The sequence below is a fragment of the Taurulus bubalis genome (assembly GCF_910589615.1).
Source record: "Taurulus bubalis genome assembly, chromosome: 18".
Lineage (NCBI taxonomy): Eukaryota > Metazoa > Chordata > Actinopteri > Perciformes > Cottidae > Taurulus > Taurulus bubalis.
Window position 1 is genome coordinate 6700387 of NC_136606.1, and position 15436 is coordinate 6715822.

General features: G+C 38.0%; 2 protein-coding genes across 2 annotated transcripts; both read right to left on the reverse strand.

The window, feature by feature from the left end:
- Positions 1 to 3113: 3113 nt before the first annotated feature.
- Positions 3114 to 3982, reverse strand: LOC306750757 (B-type lectin plumieribetin-like; the record flags this gene model as incomplete). Its single annotated transcript, XM_079234230.1, has 2 exons — positions 3114 to 3353; positions 3893 to 3982. 2 exons carry the CDS (start codon positions 3980 to 3982, stop codon positions 3114 to 3116), a joined length of 330 nt encoding a protein of 109 aa, XP_079090356.1.
- Positions 3983 to 13534: 9552 nt separating this feature from the next.
- On the reverse strand, positions 13535 to 14438 carry LOC306751093 (B-type lectin plumieribetin-like). Its single transcript, XM_079234623.1, has 3 exons — positions 14385 to 14438; positions 14082 to 14175; positions 13535 to 13959 (listed from the first exon to the last, which is right to left on the reverse strand). The coding sequence occupies exons 2-3, from the start codon at positions 14169 to 14171 to the stop codon at positions 13699 to 13701; spliced, it is 351 nt and encodes a 116-aa protein (XP_079090749.1). The 5' UTR covers positions 14172 to 14175; positions 14385 to 14438; the 3' UTR covers positions 13535 to 13698.
- Between the last annotated feature and the right edge of the window lie 998 nt (positions 14439 to 15436).

The following is a 15436-nucleotide window of genomic DNA, read 5'->3' on the forward strand; positions in this document are numbered from 1 at the left end:
TATATTTGAATTCATGTCCTTTTCTGGGGTTGGGGGTTCTTTTTTTGGGGCATATTTGGACAAGTAAAAGTCCTGCATTCAAAATAAAGTTAAAAAAAAAAAGTCCATAAGTATTTGCATCATCAAATATATATTTAAACCCACCTATTTACAGTAACATTACTTTAGTAATATAGACAAAATACAGTTTGATTTCTTACATCCTTCTCTGGTATTTGTTAGTATAAAGTGAAAATAATTAATTAATTAATAATTTATTATTATATTATTATATATACAGAGAAGATAGGACTTGACATCAATGGAAAAGTCTCCTGTCGTGTCTGTCCTCCTGTCTGTAGTTTTTCTCCTTTACCCATCAGGCTACTAGATTAGCTGTTGACCAGCTGAGCAAAAGGGAAACCTCAAGGAGAAAGTTACCACATGTACAGAGGTATCAGCATCTTGAAGAGAAATGAATCGATGAACAATAACTCTTGTGTTTTTGTCAATGCTGTTCCACGTAACCGTAGACAGGTATACGCTTGCAAGGTGAGTGATATATGTGGACACACAGACTTCATTAGTGTGACATCTTGTGGTGCCTTGCTGCCATTGCAATAACTTCTTTTGTCACTTCCACTCAGTTTTCAGGAATCATTGGTGTTACATCCTTGTTGTTTTGTACACACACAACAGCTGATGAATTAAACCCAATACCAATCAAATAGTAAACAATAACTACTTCTTTTAAACATTGTAAAATTGCTTTATTATTTGAACTCCAATAGAAAACTCTCACCACACTTCCATTGATCACCTGCTGAGATGAGCTTTGTGTTATTTTTTTTTTTTAACTATATCATGACCCGGTTACACAATCCAATCCACTGACCTTGTTGTGAGCAGTTTCGTGTTGGAACTCTGGTTGAAAGAAAATAGTTCCTCCATGAAGCTGCTCAAAACATGGTCTGTGGATTATCTTAAACAAGAGGGTTACAAATGTTTCTGACATCATATTGTGTATTTTGGGAGCTAAGAGTAAAGGCTATACGTATAAAACTGTAGTTTTGTTTGAGTGAACTGCACTCGTGTTCAATAATTTACTTCTTTCCTCAACAACTACGAGTCACAGTGATGCTTTGAACCCCTCAGTTTGGCATTTTGTCCGTCGCCATCTTGTTTTCTTGCCGTATGACAGCGAGTAAACATCAATAATATGTATGTGCAACATACATATTATAACAAACTATGAAACCCTCGTGCCACTGACGGACATCGCCCCCATCAGCAGCATATTAATGTTCTTTATCACTTTGTGTTGTGTCTATTTCCCTTTTCTGTTGAGAAGATAACTGAGACTTGTGTTAGCTTTGAGGCACGGCTGATAAATACTTTGTAAAGCATAGATAGTCTTCAGTTTAGATGAGGTCACATAACATACTAAACTAATACTTAACTAACGAGTAGTAACTATCTAAATTAATCATGAATTGCAGTATTTTTTTAAATCATTTACTAACACTTTACAAATTATCTTTTTAATCATCTTTAAGTCCTTAATACTTCATTTACAAATGGGGAATCCATCATTTTAAAGTAGGAAAACCCAAGGTTATTAATCAAGAATTAAACATGTATAACTGTGTTTATGAATTGCATACTAATGAGTTACGAATGAGTGCTCATGTTGGAATAATGCTTTATAAATTATCATCTTGTGGTGCCTTGTTGCTGTTGCAATAACTTCTTTTGTCGCTTCCACTCAGTTTTTATGACTCATTGGCGTTACATCCTTGTTGTTTTCTAATGTACACACACAAAAGTAAAAAATAAATAAATGTCACCTTCATTCTGAAGTTCTTAATTTCTTATCGTGCCAATAATTACTTCTTTAATTTGGTGCCAAATGCATGATATTACAGTTAGTTCATAAGCTGATTAATTAAACCCAATACCAACCAAATAGTAAACAATAACTACTTCTTTTAAACATTGTAAAATTGCTTTATAATTTGAAGTCCAATAGAAAACTCTCACCACACTTCCATTGATCACCTGCTGAGATGAGCTTTGTGTTATTTTACATTATTTCACAAGCATTTTATGATTTCCCATAAAAAAACAGAAATAAAGTTTCAGTTAGTAAATTGCACATATTTTAATATACAACTGACAAGCAAACAACTTCAGTTAATCTGGTTTCTAACTGGTTGCTGTAAATGGTTGTTCAACTGGCTAGCAACAAGATAGTTGTGTATGGTAGCTTCACGAGTTTATTAGATAGATGTATCCTTAGGGATAAATTAATGTCTTTCTCTAAAGCACAGATAACATTTGAGTCAATCAGAATGTGTATGAAATCATTGTGTACATTAAAGGGACACCGCAAAATTAAAGGTACATATTGTTCCTCTGTGTGCCATTATAATTTCTAAAATGTTTGCACACATTTCCCAAATCAGAAATTAAAATCAGCTGTTCATGGTGCTGAAGACAATGAAGAAAACTACTCTGTAATTTGGTGTGTTAAATAGTCTATAAACTTTGTCATATATCAGAAATTGTAAAGAAAATTAGACACCATACAGGTTTTATACGGGCTAGTGGTTATTTGTCCGTAATCAAACTTTTAATAAAAGGCCAGTTAGGCATCACAGGGATGAGTAGTACGCAGAAATCCACTGTCCATAATCAGGTTTTGAATTTCTCATGTTTATTTAAACTTAGCAAGCACACAAAGAAACACATCATGGCTCCTTCTGCTACAAACAACTTCAATCTTTCTTTATTTCTATAGATGGTGATTCAACTGACATCCAACATCTGTATGGTACATTATTTCATCAGATGTATTTTTTGCATAAGGGATGAATGTCTGTCTGTAAAGCACAGGGCTACATTAACAGATATTAGTTTTGTTACAGTTAAGTTCATTCATGTTCTCTGATCAACTTTTTAATTCCTTTTATACTTTCCCCTTTTGGTCTGTTCACAAACCTCAACAAAATGTGCTTTTATTTATTTCCAGATTAAATACTGCAGCAAGGATGTTTACTGTGATTTACTCAATGACCCAAAAATTACTTTTACCGGCGGACGGAGCATTAAATTATGGGATGACCTCTGTGGCCTTAAGAGCTCCAAATCTTTTTAGCTTCCCTGTACAACACCAGTTTCCCGTCATCGGTCAGTTGAAGACGACACTTGCTGTTCTCATTGGTGTAGGTTTTTGTGTCCCACTTGGCAGTGCCAGCCTCGTTGTACATCACCAGGTTGCAGTCAGTCTGCATGCACAGGCGGACAGCGTCTGATCCATCAGTGCCTGAAGCCCACACAGGCTTCCAGCCGTAGAGGACAAAGTTACCGTCATCCTGCAGGCAGGAAAAAGAGACATTTGACTGTTATCCAAGAAATATCACACCAAAATATGAAGTTGTGAGTTTGCATTTTAACGTAACAAATGAATGGTTAACATTCAATTCAATTCAATTCAGTTTATTTTATACAGCCCAACATCACAAATACAAGTTTGCCTCGGAGGGCTTTACAATCTGTACACATGACATCCCTGTCCCGGGACCTCACATCGGATCAGGAAAAACTCCCCCAATAAAGATAGTAAAACCCTTTCACAGGGAAAAAAGGGAAAAAACCTGAGGGAGAGCAACAGAGGAGGATCCCTCTCCCCGGATGGACAGAAGCAATAGATGTCATGTGGCCAGAATGAATAACGTAACAGAGTTACAGCACATTCAATGAATATGACAGAAATTATTCATATAATGAGTATTAGGCATGGTCCATGATCCAGATAGCCACGATCCATTAAGCAGAAGGAGGTAGAGAGGAGGGGCATCAGCAGGGCAACATGAGATCTGGCGAGTTTCTTGAGTGAATCTGAGTTACTCACCTGGAAGACAGCCTTCCACTGATCGTTGTTGGACCTCAGAGAGTCTCCCCTGCGGAGCTCACTGTCTTTGGACAAGTAGTTCCTACTCATGATTCTGAAATATACAAATTAACAAAAAAAGAAAACATTGATATTTTAAGTTGCAAAAACACTGAAAATGCATTTACACCACATGTTCTTGACATATCTTTTGTGAATACAAAGGTGTAGAGTACTTACCGCCTTGAATGTGACACCAGTCAGTCTGTGAGCAGAAGTGAAGGAGGTGATATTGCCAGCTGGTCTCTGCATCTTTATATCATCCGAGCTGGAGGTGGAGAGGAAGCAAGAGGCGAGGCATGCCTTCTTTTATTTGCATCTGGATATTATCTTAGCTGAGCAGTCCAGTTTACCATAACACTTGTATGAAGAGTGTTTTACTCTTTACTCTTTTTTTGCACACATTTCCCAAATCAGAACTTAAAATCAGCTGTCCATGGTGCTGAAGACGATGAAGAAAACTATTTACTGTAATTTGGTGTGTTAAATAGTCTGTAAACTTTGTCATACATCAGAAATTGTAAAGAAAATGAGACACCACACGTTGTATACACTTAGAATTATTATTAGAGTCATCTATGAAATGTTTAAGATACAATTTCTGAATTTAATATAGTGTGTAGTGGTTATTTGTCCATAATCAAACGCAAACTTGAAATAACCTTGAAAGAAAAGGACAGTTAGGCATCACAGTGATGAGTAGTACGCAGAAATCCACTGTCCATAATCAGGTTTTGAATTTCTCAAGTTTATTTAAACTTAGCAAGCACACAAAGAAACAAATCATGGCTCCTTCTGCTACTCTTGCTCTGGTAAAACAACACCGGCCCTCCCAGGTACACCCTGATCCCATAACTGCATACAGTAAATGTAATCTTTAACTTTAAAATAAATACATTAAATTGAAGTTGATGTGAACCTTTATTTGTTAATGCATGAGGGTTGTGTAACTGTGGATTATTTCACAGCCTTTTATGGGAAATCTTTTCCAGCAGCTTCACAAAGAGGATCATGACAGGGAGATGTTTGACATCACTGTATTCACATGAACAAGGTCACTGCAGAGGCTGGTGAAACATTTCCATGTGGCTCGTGCAGAGAAATGTAAATGTCCTGCAGAAACAGTAATTATTGCACATCGCAGAATTAAATTTACATTGGAAATGCAAACTGGTGATTCAACTGACATCCAACATCTACTTGTCCATTATTTCATCAGATATATTTTTTGCATAAGGGATGAATGTCTGTCTGTAAAGCACAGGGCTACATTCACAGATATCAGTTTTGTTACAGTTAAGTGCATTCATGTTCTCTGATCAACTTTTTAATTCCTTTTATACTTTCCCCTTTTGGTCTGTTTACTGTAATTTACTCAATAACCCAAAAAAAAAGTATTTTACCCGCGGAGCATTCAATCATGGCATGACCTCACGGCCTTAAGAGCTCCAAATCTTTTTAGCTTCCATGTACAACACCAGTTTCCCGTCATCGGTCAGTTGAAGGTGACACATGCTGCTCTAAGTCGTGTAGGTTTTTGTGTCCCACTTGGCAGTGCCAGCCTCGTTGTACATCACCAGGTTGCAGTCAGCCTGCATACACAGACGGACAGCGTCTGATCCATCAGTGTCTGAAGCCCACACAGGCTTCCAGCCGTAGAGGACAAAGTTACCATCATCCTGCAGGCAGGAAAAGAGACATTTGACTGTTATCCAAGAAATATCACACCAAAATATGAAGTTGTCAGTTTGCATTTTAACGTAACAAATGAATGGTTAACATGAGATTTGGCGAGTTTCTTGAGTGAATCTGAGTTACTCACCTGGAAGACAGCCTTCCACTTCTCGTTGTTGGACCTCAGAGAGTCTCCCCTGCGGAGCTCACTGTCTCTGGACAAGTAGTTCCTACTCATGATTCTAAAAACAAACAAACACAAACTTCAAACAAAAAAATCTGTGAAGTTGTACCTGGATAGATTACAAAAATGCTTGACACGACATGTTTTTGGCATTTCAGTCAAAACAAAAGTGTACAGTACTCACGAGCCTTGAGTGTCAAGTGGCCAGTAACCTGTGAGCAGAAGTGGAAGTGAAATTCACAGCTTGCTGCTCCATCTTTATATTACTTGAGCTGGAGGTGGTCAGGGAGTGGCATTAGAAATGACTATGCAATAGGTTAAGTACAATTCTTAGGTAGAGGTGATTTCTCAAGAATTATTCTTGAGAAATCAATTGTAATCAATGTAATCAATTTGGTTTGCAGTTGAAATGTGTGCCCCAACATATCAGTATTTAGATTGTTTTACTAAAATGTGCGTCACCTGCTATTATGTTGCTGTCACGCGTCTTTCCCTGCAGGTGGCTAGTCATGATTTGCAGAGCCCCGCCCTCGGTAAACTGTCAATGGATAAATACAAAATAAAATAATTCACGGAGAAAAATAGAGAGTTTGATTCTGCGTGGACGTATTCATTTGCTTTCAGTGTCAACGATGCTGGCTGACCTGTATGCTTGATATGTGGCGAGAAATTATCAAACTACAAAACATTTCATGTTGAAAGACTCTTCCAGAACAACACACAGCATCTGCAGATGAGTGAAGAAGAACGATTTCTCAACTGCTGCAGCAAACTGAGCAAAGTAGATTTCACGAAGTGGATCACGTCTCCAGACTCAACTACTGCTGCTGTTCTGTGGCAGCTCATGAGATCGTGAGGGATCCGTTAGTAAAAACGGATCCGTCCTCGGGAGCGTTTCCAAACTCCTCCGTTTGCGGTGCTCTAAAAGTCCGGCGTAGTGACGACGCTCAGAGTGAACGTAGCAAGAGATATGTGTTTTAAAATGGAAAACTCACGTGGGGACTACAGGGGACATACCCACGACCTTGTGATTACAACACTAACACTCTACCACATTAGCCACAAATAAAAATACCACATTAGCCACAAATAAAAAATGTGGTTATTGAGTAAATCACAGTAAACATGCCTGCTGCAGTATGTAATCTGGAAATAAATAAAAGCACATTTTGTGGGATTTGTTGAGGTTTGTGAACAGACCAAAAGGGGAAAGTGTAAAGTAAATTAAAAAGTTGATCAGAGAACATGAATGCACTTAACTGTAACACAACTAATATCTGTGAATGTAGCCCTGTGCTTTACAGACATGCATTCATCCCTTATGCAAAAAATACATTTGATAAAATAATGTACCATACAGATGTTGGATGTCAGTTGAATCACCATCGACAGAAATAAAGAAAGATTGAAGTTTGTAGCAGAAGGAGCCATGATTTGTTTCTTTGTGTGCTTGCTAATTTTAAATAAACATGAGAAATTCAAAACCTGATTATGGACAATGGATTTCTGCGTACTAATCATCCCTGTGATGCCTAACTGGCATTTTTTTATTACATTACATTTAGCTGACGCTTTTATCCAAAGCAACTGACATTTTTGCTCTATACACCGCAGACACCACGGGGAGCAGTTAGGGCTCAAGGACACAACGACATGGACTAGCGGGGCTCAAACCTCCAACCCTCAGATTGAAAGACTGGCATGCTAACAATTTAGCCACAGGCACCCCAATCTCAAGTTTGATTACGGACAAATAACCACTACACACTGTATTAGATTCATCAATTGTATATTAAACATTTGATGACTAATAATAATTCTAAGTGTATAAAACCCGTATGGTGTCTAATTTTCTTTACAATTTCTGATATATGGCAAAGTTTAAAGACTATTAAACACAACAAATTACAGTAAATAGTTTTCTTCATTGTCTTCAGCACCATGAACAGCTAATTTTAATTTCTGATTCAGGAAATGTGTGCAAACATTAAACAAATTATAATGGCACACAGAGGAAAAATATGTACCTTTAATATACAATATGATTTCATACGCATTCCGATTGACTCAATTGTTATCTGTGCTTAAGAGATAAATTCATCCCAAAGGATACATCTATCTAATAAACTCGTGAAGCTAACATACACAACTATCTTGTTGCTAGCCAGTTGAAAACCATTTACAGCAACCAGTTAGAAACCAGATTAACTGAAGTTGTTTGCTTGTCAGTTGTATATTAAAATATGTGCAATTTACTAACTGCAACTTTATTTCTGTTTTTTTTATGGGAAATCATAAAATGCTTGTGAAATAATGTAAAATAACACAAAGCTCATCTCAGCAGGTGATCAATGGAAGTGTGGTGAGAGTTTTCTATTGGACTTCAAATTATAAAGCAATTTTACAATGTTTAAAAGAAGTAGTTATTGTTTACTATTTGGTTGGTATTGAGTTTAATTAATCAGCTTGTGAACTAACTGTAATATCATGCATTTGGTACCAAATTAAAGAAGGAATTATTGACACGATAAGATATAAAGAACTTCAGAATTAAGGGTACATTTTTGTTTTTCAAACTTTTGTGTGTGTACATTAGAAAACAACAAGGATGTAACGCCAATGAGTCATAAAAACTGAGTGGAAGTGACAAAAGAAGTTATTGCAACGGCAGCAAGGCACCACAAGATGTCACACTAATGAAGTCTGTGTGTCCACATATATCACTCACCTTGCAAGCGTATACCTGTCTACGGTTACGTGGAACAGCAATGACAAAAACACAAGAGTCATTGTTTATCGATTCATTTCTCTTCAAGATGCTGATACCTCTGTACATGTGGTAACTTTCTGATACCTCTGTACATGTGGTAACTTTCTGATACCTCTGTACATGTGGTAACTTTCTGATACCTCTGTACATGTGGTCACTTTCTGATACCTCTGTACATGTGGTAACTTTCTGATACCTCTGTACATGTGGTAACTTTCTCCTCGAGGTTTCCCTTTTGCTCAGCTGGTCAACAGCTAATCTAGTAGCCTGATGGGTAAAGGAGAAAAACTACAGAGAGGCGACTTTTCCATTGATGTCAAGTCTTACCCTCTCTGTCTACTTCTCAGAGATGTCCCTATAAGCACTTAATATTGCACTTTCTAAAGATTGAAGTTGTCTGTGTGTCAAATGTATGACTATGTAGTATGCAAGTATTTCTCTGCATGAACCAGACGTACAGTGGAAACGTTTTATGTGAATACATTGATCTCAAACCATCGCGCTGTCATACGGCAAAAAAAACAAGATGGCAACGGACAAAATGAAAAACTGAGGGGTTCAAAGCATCACTGTGACTCGTAGTTGTTGAGGAAAGAAGTAAATTATTGAACACGAGTGCAGTTCACTCAAACAAAACTACAGTTTTGTACGTATAGCCTTTACTCTTAGCTCCCAAAATACACAATATGATGTCAGAAACATTTTTAATGAACTCAATTAAAACCCTCCTAAACAACGCTGGCATGAACGTTTGAGAGGGTTTGGTGAGTTTGGTGAGTTTCCCTCCAGGTCAGAAGTTTAGTACCTGCTGGCTGTACTTTAGAGGCAGACAGTTAAACCACCATTTACAGCAACCAGAAAAAGAAAGATTAAGTGAAGTTTGCATTTCCAATGTACAGTATAATTAACTCTGCAATGTGCAATACTTACTGTTTCTGCAGCACATTTACATTTCTCCGCACGAGCCACATGGAAATGTTTCACCAGCCTCTGCAGTGACCTTGTTCATGTGAATACAGTGATGTCAAACATCTCCCTGTCATGATCATCTTTGTGAAGCTGCTGGAAAAGCCCCTGGAGCACTTCCTTGTTTGTGTTATTAGTATCGTTAGATAGTTAAGGTGTCAATCATTGATAAATAATGATTTACAACAGGCATTTGTCCCTCTTCCACCTCCGTCAGTGCTTTTGGTGAATGTGCACACAGACCGTCCTGTATAACAAGAAGTGGCACACAAACTCCTCCAAACTCAAACGTAACATCTGTCACCTTCACCTGACCGATGAAGGAAAACTAGTGGTGACCAGAGAAAGTGAAGACATTTGTTACATAAATGAAAATACGTTTTTTTCACAATGCATGAAAGAGTTTCTTCCTCCTCCTTGTAGTGAGCTCTGATCAGGATCTCTGAATCTCAGCTCCTCGTGAACAAACAACTCTTTGACCTAAACTTATAAGCACAACAGTTTTTTTGACTGAAACGTCTTCCTAACATGCCAATGCTTTGTTTTATTGTGTTTTGTGTAACTTTTATTCTATTTTTTGCATTTTTTATGTTTTTTTTGTTTTAAAATGAATGTTCTTAATTTTGTTTAAATCTTGTTTTATTCTACATTATGTTTTGATGCTTTTAATGGTTTTATGTGAAGCACAATGAATCGCCTTGTTGTTGAAATGTGCCTCGCCTTGCCTACAATAATAATTCTTGAGAAATGGGACTCATCACCACTTCCTAAGAATTGCAGTTCCTATTGTGCAGTCATACTGCCACTCCCTTACAATCTCCAGCTCAATAAAGCTGTAGTGTGTCTCTGCATCTCAGCATCTTGTGAATGAAACACTTTGACTTAAAACAGAATGAAAGATTCGATACACTGTGTGATTTTAGCCACATTTGTGGTGAACTCAAAATTAAAACATGGAAAATTAGTTGAAATACAAGTTGTGTTATTGTCATACAATAGTAGAAAAACACAGAGGAGCAACATGAAAATAAACTAAATGTTTCATCTAGTGGTGGATCATATTATCATTCAGTGCAGCAGACTGGTGCTGGGTCTCAGTGGTGGAAGAATGAAGTAGCGATACCATAAGGTAAGTAAATCAGCAATATGTTAGTACAGGGGTCAGCAACCTTTCCTATCCAAAGAGCCATTTTGCCCTTTTTCCACCCCAAAAAATGTATCTGGAGCCGCAAAAGCTATTCGATATTACAGCTTATAAAGTTTTATATATAGTCATATTATATATGCAAAAACTATAGTTTGTTGTATTTATGAAATTATAGAACAAGAATAAAGACAATTCTTGACATGGTATTGCTATTTTACCTGTTATAACTATCAAACTCTTATGAAGAGGAGAACAAAAAATACAGTCATGTGTCGGCCATTTTAAAACGCATATCTCTTGCTACGTTCACTCTGAGCGTCGTCACTACGCCGGACTTTTAGAGCACCGCAAACGGAGGAGTTTGGAAACGCTCCCGAGGACGGATCCGTTTTTACTAACGGATCCCTCACGATCTCATGAGCTGCCACAGAACAGCAGCAGTAGTTGAGTCTGGAGACGTGATCCACTTCGTGAAATCTACTTTGCTCAGTTTGCTGCAGCAGTTGAGAAATCGTTCTTCTTCACTCATCTGCAGCTTGATACTTTTTAGCAAATACTGTGTGTTTGTTCTGGAAGAGTCTTTCAACATGGAATGTTTTGTAGTTTGCTAATTTTGATTGTTTTTTAATGTTTTAAAATGAATTTTCTTAATGGTTTTTAAATCTTGTTTTTTTCCCGCATTATGTTTTGATTCTTTTAATGGTTTTATGTGAAGTACATTGAATCGCCTAGTGGTTGAAATGTGCTATACAAATAAACTTGCCTCACCTTACCAAAAAAGATTAAGTGAAGTTGTTTGCTTGACAATTGTGTATTCAAATATGTGCAATCTACTAACCGCAACTTTATTTCTGTTTTTTTTAATGCGATCCTGTAGCGTGATGAATCTCTTGGAAAAAGTGCTTACTTTTCCAGCAGTAAGGTAACAAGGAACTGCATTTAAATGATGATGGTCTGACGAGGAACAAACGGAGCTGGTTTGAGAGTAGCCGACTGTGGTGGCAGGGGCGTGGTTAGCTCAGCTGGAGAGGGGTGAGGGGAGAAGCGACTCAGGGAACAGGTGCCAGGATGAGGCCTAATTGGCCTCAGCTGGAGCGGATTGTGTGTGTGTTGTGTGTCTTGCCTATATGAAGCTTAACCTTACAGATGATGTGCGTAAACCATTTTTGGTCAAATGTATTGATGCGTTGATAAATTGTAATTACTTTTGTAATTACATTATCCTTCAGGGCAGCAATACCATAAAAAACATTGTTGATCTTTGGGGATAATTATAACAGCTTTAAATACTTATGTTTAGTTTAATCTGCGACAAAACAATAGTTTGACATAATAAAACCATAATTTACTATATTTTATCACACGGTCTAAATATTGGTTGGGACTGGGGGAGGTAACCAAGCTTGTTTCTCTGGTCGAGTCTCTCCCAGCCCAAATGACACACGCAGACCTTAATGCTGTTTGGCAACGTCTTTATTGGGAACTGCGTTCCTCGCCCTTGTGAAACACTTAAATGTCTTTAAGCATTTATGAAACAGAAACTTTCGTGACCAAAGGGGGAATTGTGGTGGAAATTTATCTTAAGTGCTTTATTCTTAAATGTGTAGCTGAACTCTGAAAGCAGAGTTCAGTTCATCTTGACCCAGCCTAATCAGCGCCATCCGTGTGAAGCAATAACAGGTGGATGTTGGTATTGTTCTTTTCGTTTTGTTTTCTTTCTGTGCCTCTCACTCTTGCCTCTCAGGGCCACAGCTAAACAACATCCTCCAGACAGGCATCAAGGCTTGTCTGGAGGGAAGGAGGACACTGTGAGGAGGAGCAGGGAGGGGGGGATAATAATAAAACAATAATAATTGTTGATGTATAAAACTCATGTTGAACTATTTTTCTGAGTCAGTCCTCCGAACCATCTGTGGTGACGAGCTCTGCCCATTCAATTAAATTATTCCAAGTTTCTGTTTAATAATTGCTTAAAGACATTTAAGTGTTTCACAAGGGCGAGGAACGCAGTTCCCAATAAAGACGTTGCTAAACAGCATTACGGTCTGCGTGTGTCATTTGGGCTGGGAGAGACTCGACCAGAGTAACAAGCTTGGTTACCTCCCCGAGTCCCAACCAATATTTAGACCGTGTAATAAAATATAGAAAATTATGGTTTTATTATGTCAAACTATTGTCTTGTCGCAGATTAAACTAAACACAAGTATATAAAGCTGTTACAATTATCCCCAAATATCAACAATGTTTTTTATGGTATTGCTGCCCTGAAGGATAATGTAATCCATCATTAGATGAAACATTTAGTTTATTTTCATGTTGTTCCTGTGTGTTTTACTACTAATTTCTGACGATAACACAACTCATATTTCAACTCATTAACCATGTTTTAGTTGTTTTTGAGTTTTGTTCAGAGTGGCAGGAGAAACCGTGACACTCCCCTCCCAAGCAGAATGCAGTGTGGGGAGTATGATGTAAATTATAGTACGGAGAGTTTGGTCACTAACAAGTCCACACAAACATTTTTTATTGACTTGATTCCCCCTTAGGCAGTTAATTCTTAACCTGTTTGAAACTGGTAATGCTGCCCTGAAGGATAATGTAATCCACCATTAGATGAAACATTTAGTTTATTTTCATGTTGTTCCTGTGTGTTTTACTACTAATTTCTAATGATAACACAACTCCTATTTCAACTAATTTTCCATGTTTAGTTTTGAGTTCATTGTGGCTAAAATCACACAGTGTATTGAATCATTATGTTAAACCTTCACTCTGTTTTAAGTCAAAGTGTTTCATTCATGCAGAGACACACTTTAACCTGATCATCACTCACTACAAAGAGAAGGAAGAAACTCATTGATGCATTGTGAAAAAGGTCTTTTATTTGATCCCAGATTACACAGAAGGGGTTTTACTGAATCAGAACCATTTATTCATCAGGTATGTTTGCACAATTACGTCATTTTTCTTGGCGGAAGGTGCAGAACTCAAATGGCCGATTGAACATGACATTCACATACAATGAATCACTTCATGCCTTTGGATTTAGCAGAGTTCCAAATCTCATCAGATTCCTTGGTCACCACCATGTTTCCATCATTGGTCAGTGTAAGGCGGCACATGTTAGATTCAGGTTTTGAGGAGTTTGTGTGCCACCTGGGCTCGCTACTCTTGTTGTACATCACCAGGTTGCAGTCAGCCTGCATGCACACGCGGAAAGCGTCTGATCCCTCAGTGTCTGAAGCCCACACAGGCTTCCAGGAGTAGATGACAAAGTTACCGTCATCCTGCAGGCAGGAAAAGAAACATTTGACTGTTATCAGAATCATTTACTTTTACACAGGCCAGTGCTCATGTATCACGCGACATGATAAGTATCTGGAGCGCACAAATATTCAGAGTGACTCACCTGGAAGATTGCCTTATGATTCCCGTTGTTGGAAAGCAGATGGTCTCCCCTGCGGAGCTCATCTTCTTTGGACAAGTAGTTCTTACTCATGATTCTGTAACAAAAAGAAAGTTTCTTATTTCCATCTAAAACACTGAACATACATCGTTTACATTTGTTCAGTGAGTTGTTTTGCCATTTCATTTGTGCAACACCAGTGATTTCAACAGCACAGATTTAACAGTAAACTGCAACGACTCCTTCATGCATTAAACTCAGAAATATACGAATCTATCAATCAGTATAAAAGTATAGAATACTTACAGGGTTGATGGTCCAGTCAGACTGCAAGCAGAGCAAAAGAAGTGAAGTGCAAGAAGTAGAATTCACTCCATTTTTATACACCTAGGCTGGGCTGGGGGTGGAGAGAGACGGGGGACACAGAGGGGAGTGTCACGCCCTTCTTTTTCTTCGGAGAACTCTATTTTCCTGTCTTCTTTCAAACACCCCCAAAACTATGCACACATGAGCTTTATGAGCACACATGAGCTTTATGAGCATTAGCTTGCATGGTTTGCAAAATATGTGCTAAAGATCAGTCCAAAGTCAATTTGTGACCAGAATCCAGGTCCTTCACATATAACCCACAAATCAGACCCCTTAATATAAATATCTTGGTGTCCACATTTACAGCTCTCTCACATGCATGTGCATGTTGAAAACCTTCAGGCTCCAACAGTGGATGTATTTTTTGTAAAGACTTCATGGTTTAAAACAAAAGGACTTTGGTTTATCAAACAATTTTAGACTGTAATAAAATATAGTAAATTATGTCAAAGTATTGTCTTGTCGCAGATTAAACTTCACAACAGTATATAAAGCTGTTGCAATCATCTCCAACTATGAAATGTTTTTTATATCATGTTTATCCATCAATAGTAATATCACAACTTCACATGAATGTTAATGCCGCTTCCTCACAGCTTGTGATCTATTAAGAACCAGCTGGAAGTTTTGAGATAGTGTCCATTTAATAAAAAAAAACATTGCCAATGTGCACACACATCTATATTGCATGAAAACCTATATAACTCATCTTCCTCCCATCTGAGTACAAAGTGACACTCCCTGTAACAGGGGGTGTTAAGGACCCAGATGCAGAACGATTAGCAAAACCAAACACAGTCCAGGATCAGCTTCAGGAAGGGGAGAAATCCGACTGGAGGCTGAGGCAGGTATCGTGATCGGGGACAGAGGCAAGGCGGGGAAGTCTAAACAGGCAGGGTTGGCAACAGGAGCGCAGTCGGAGAATGCTAGCTGGAGGGTCTGGCAGGGAAACGAAAAACGATCTGGCAGTGAGTGAAGCTGGAACTTAA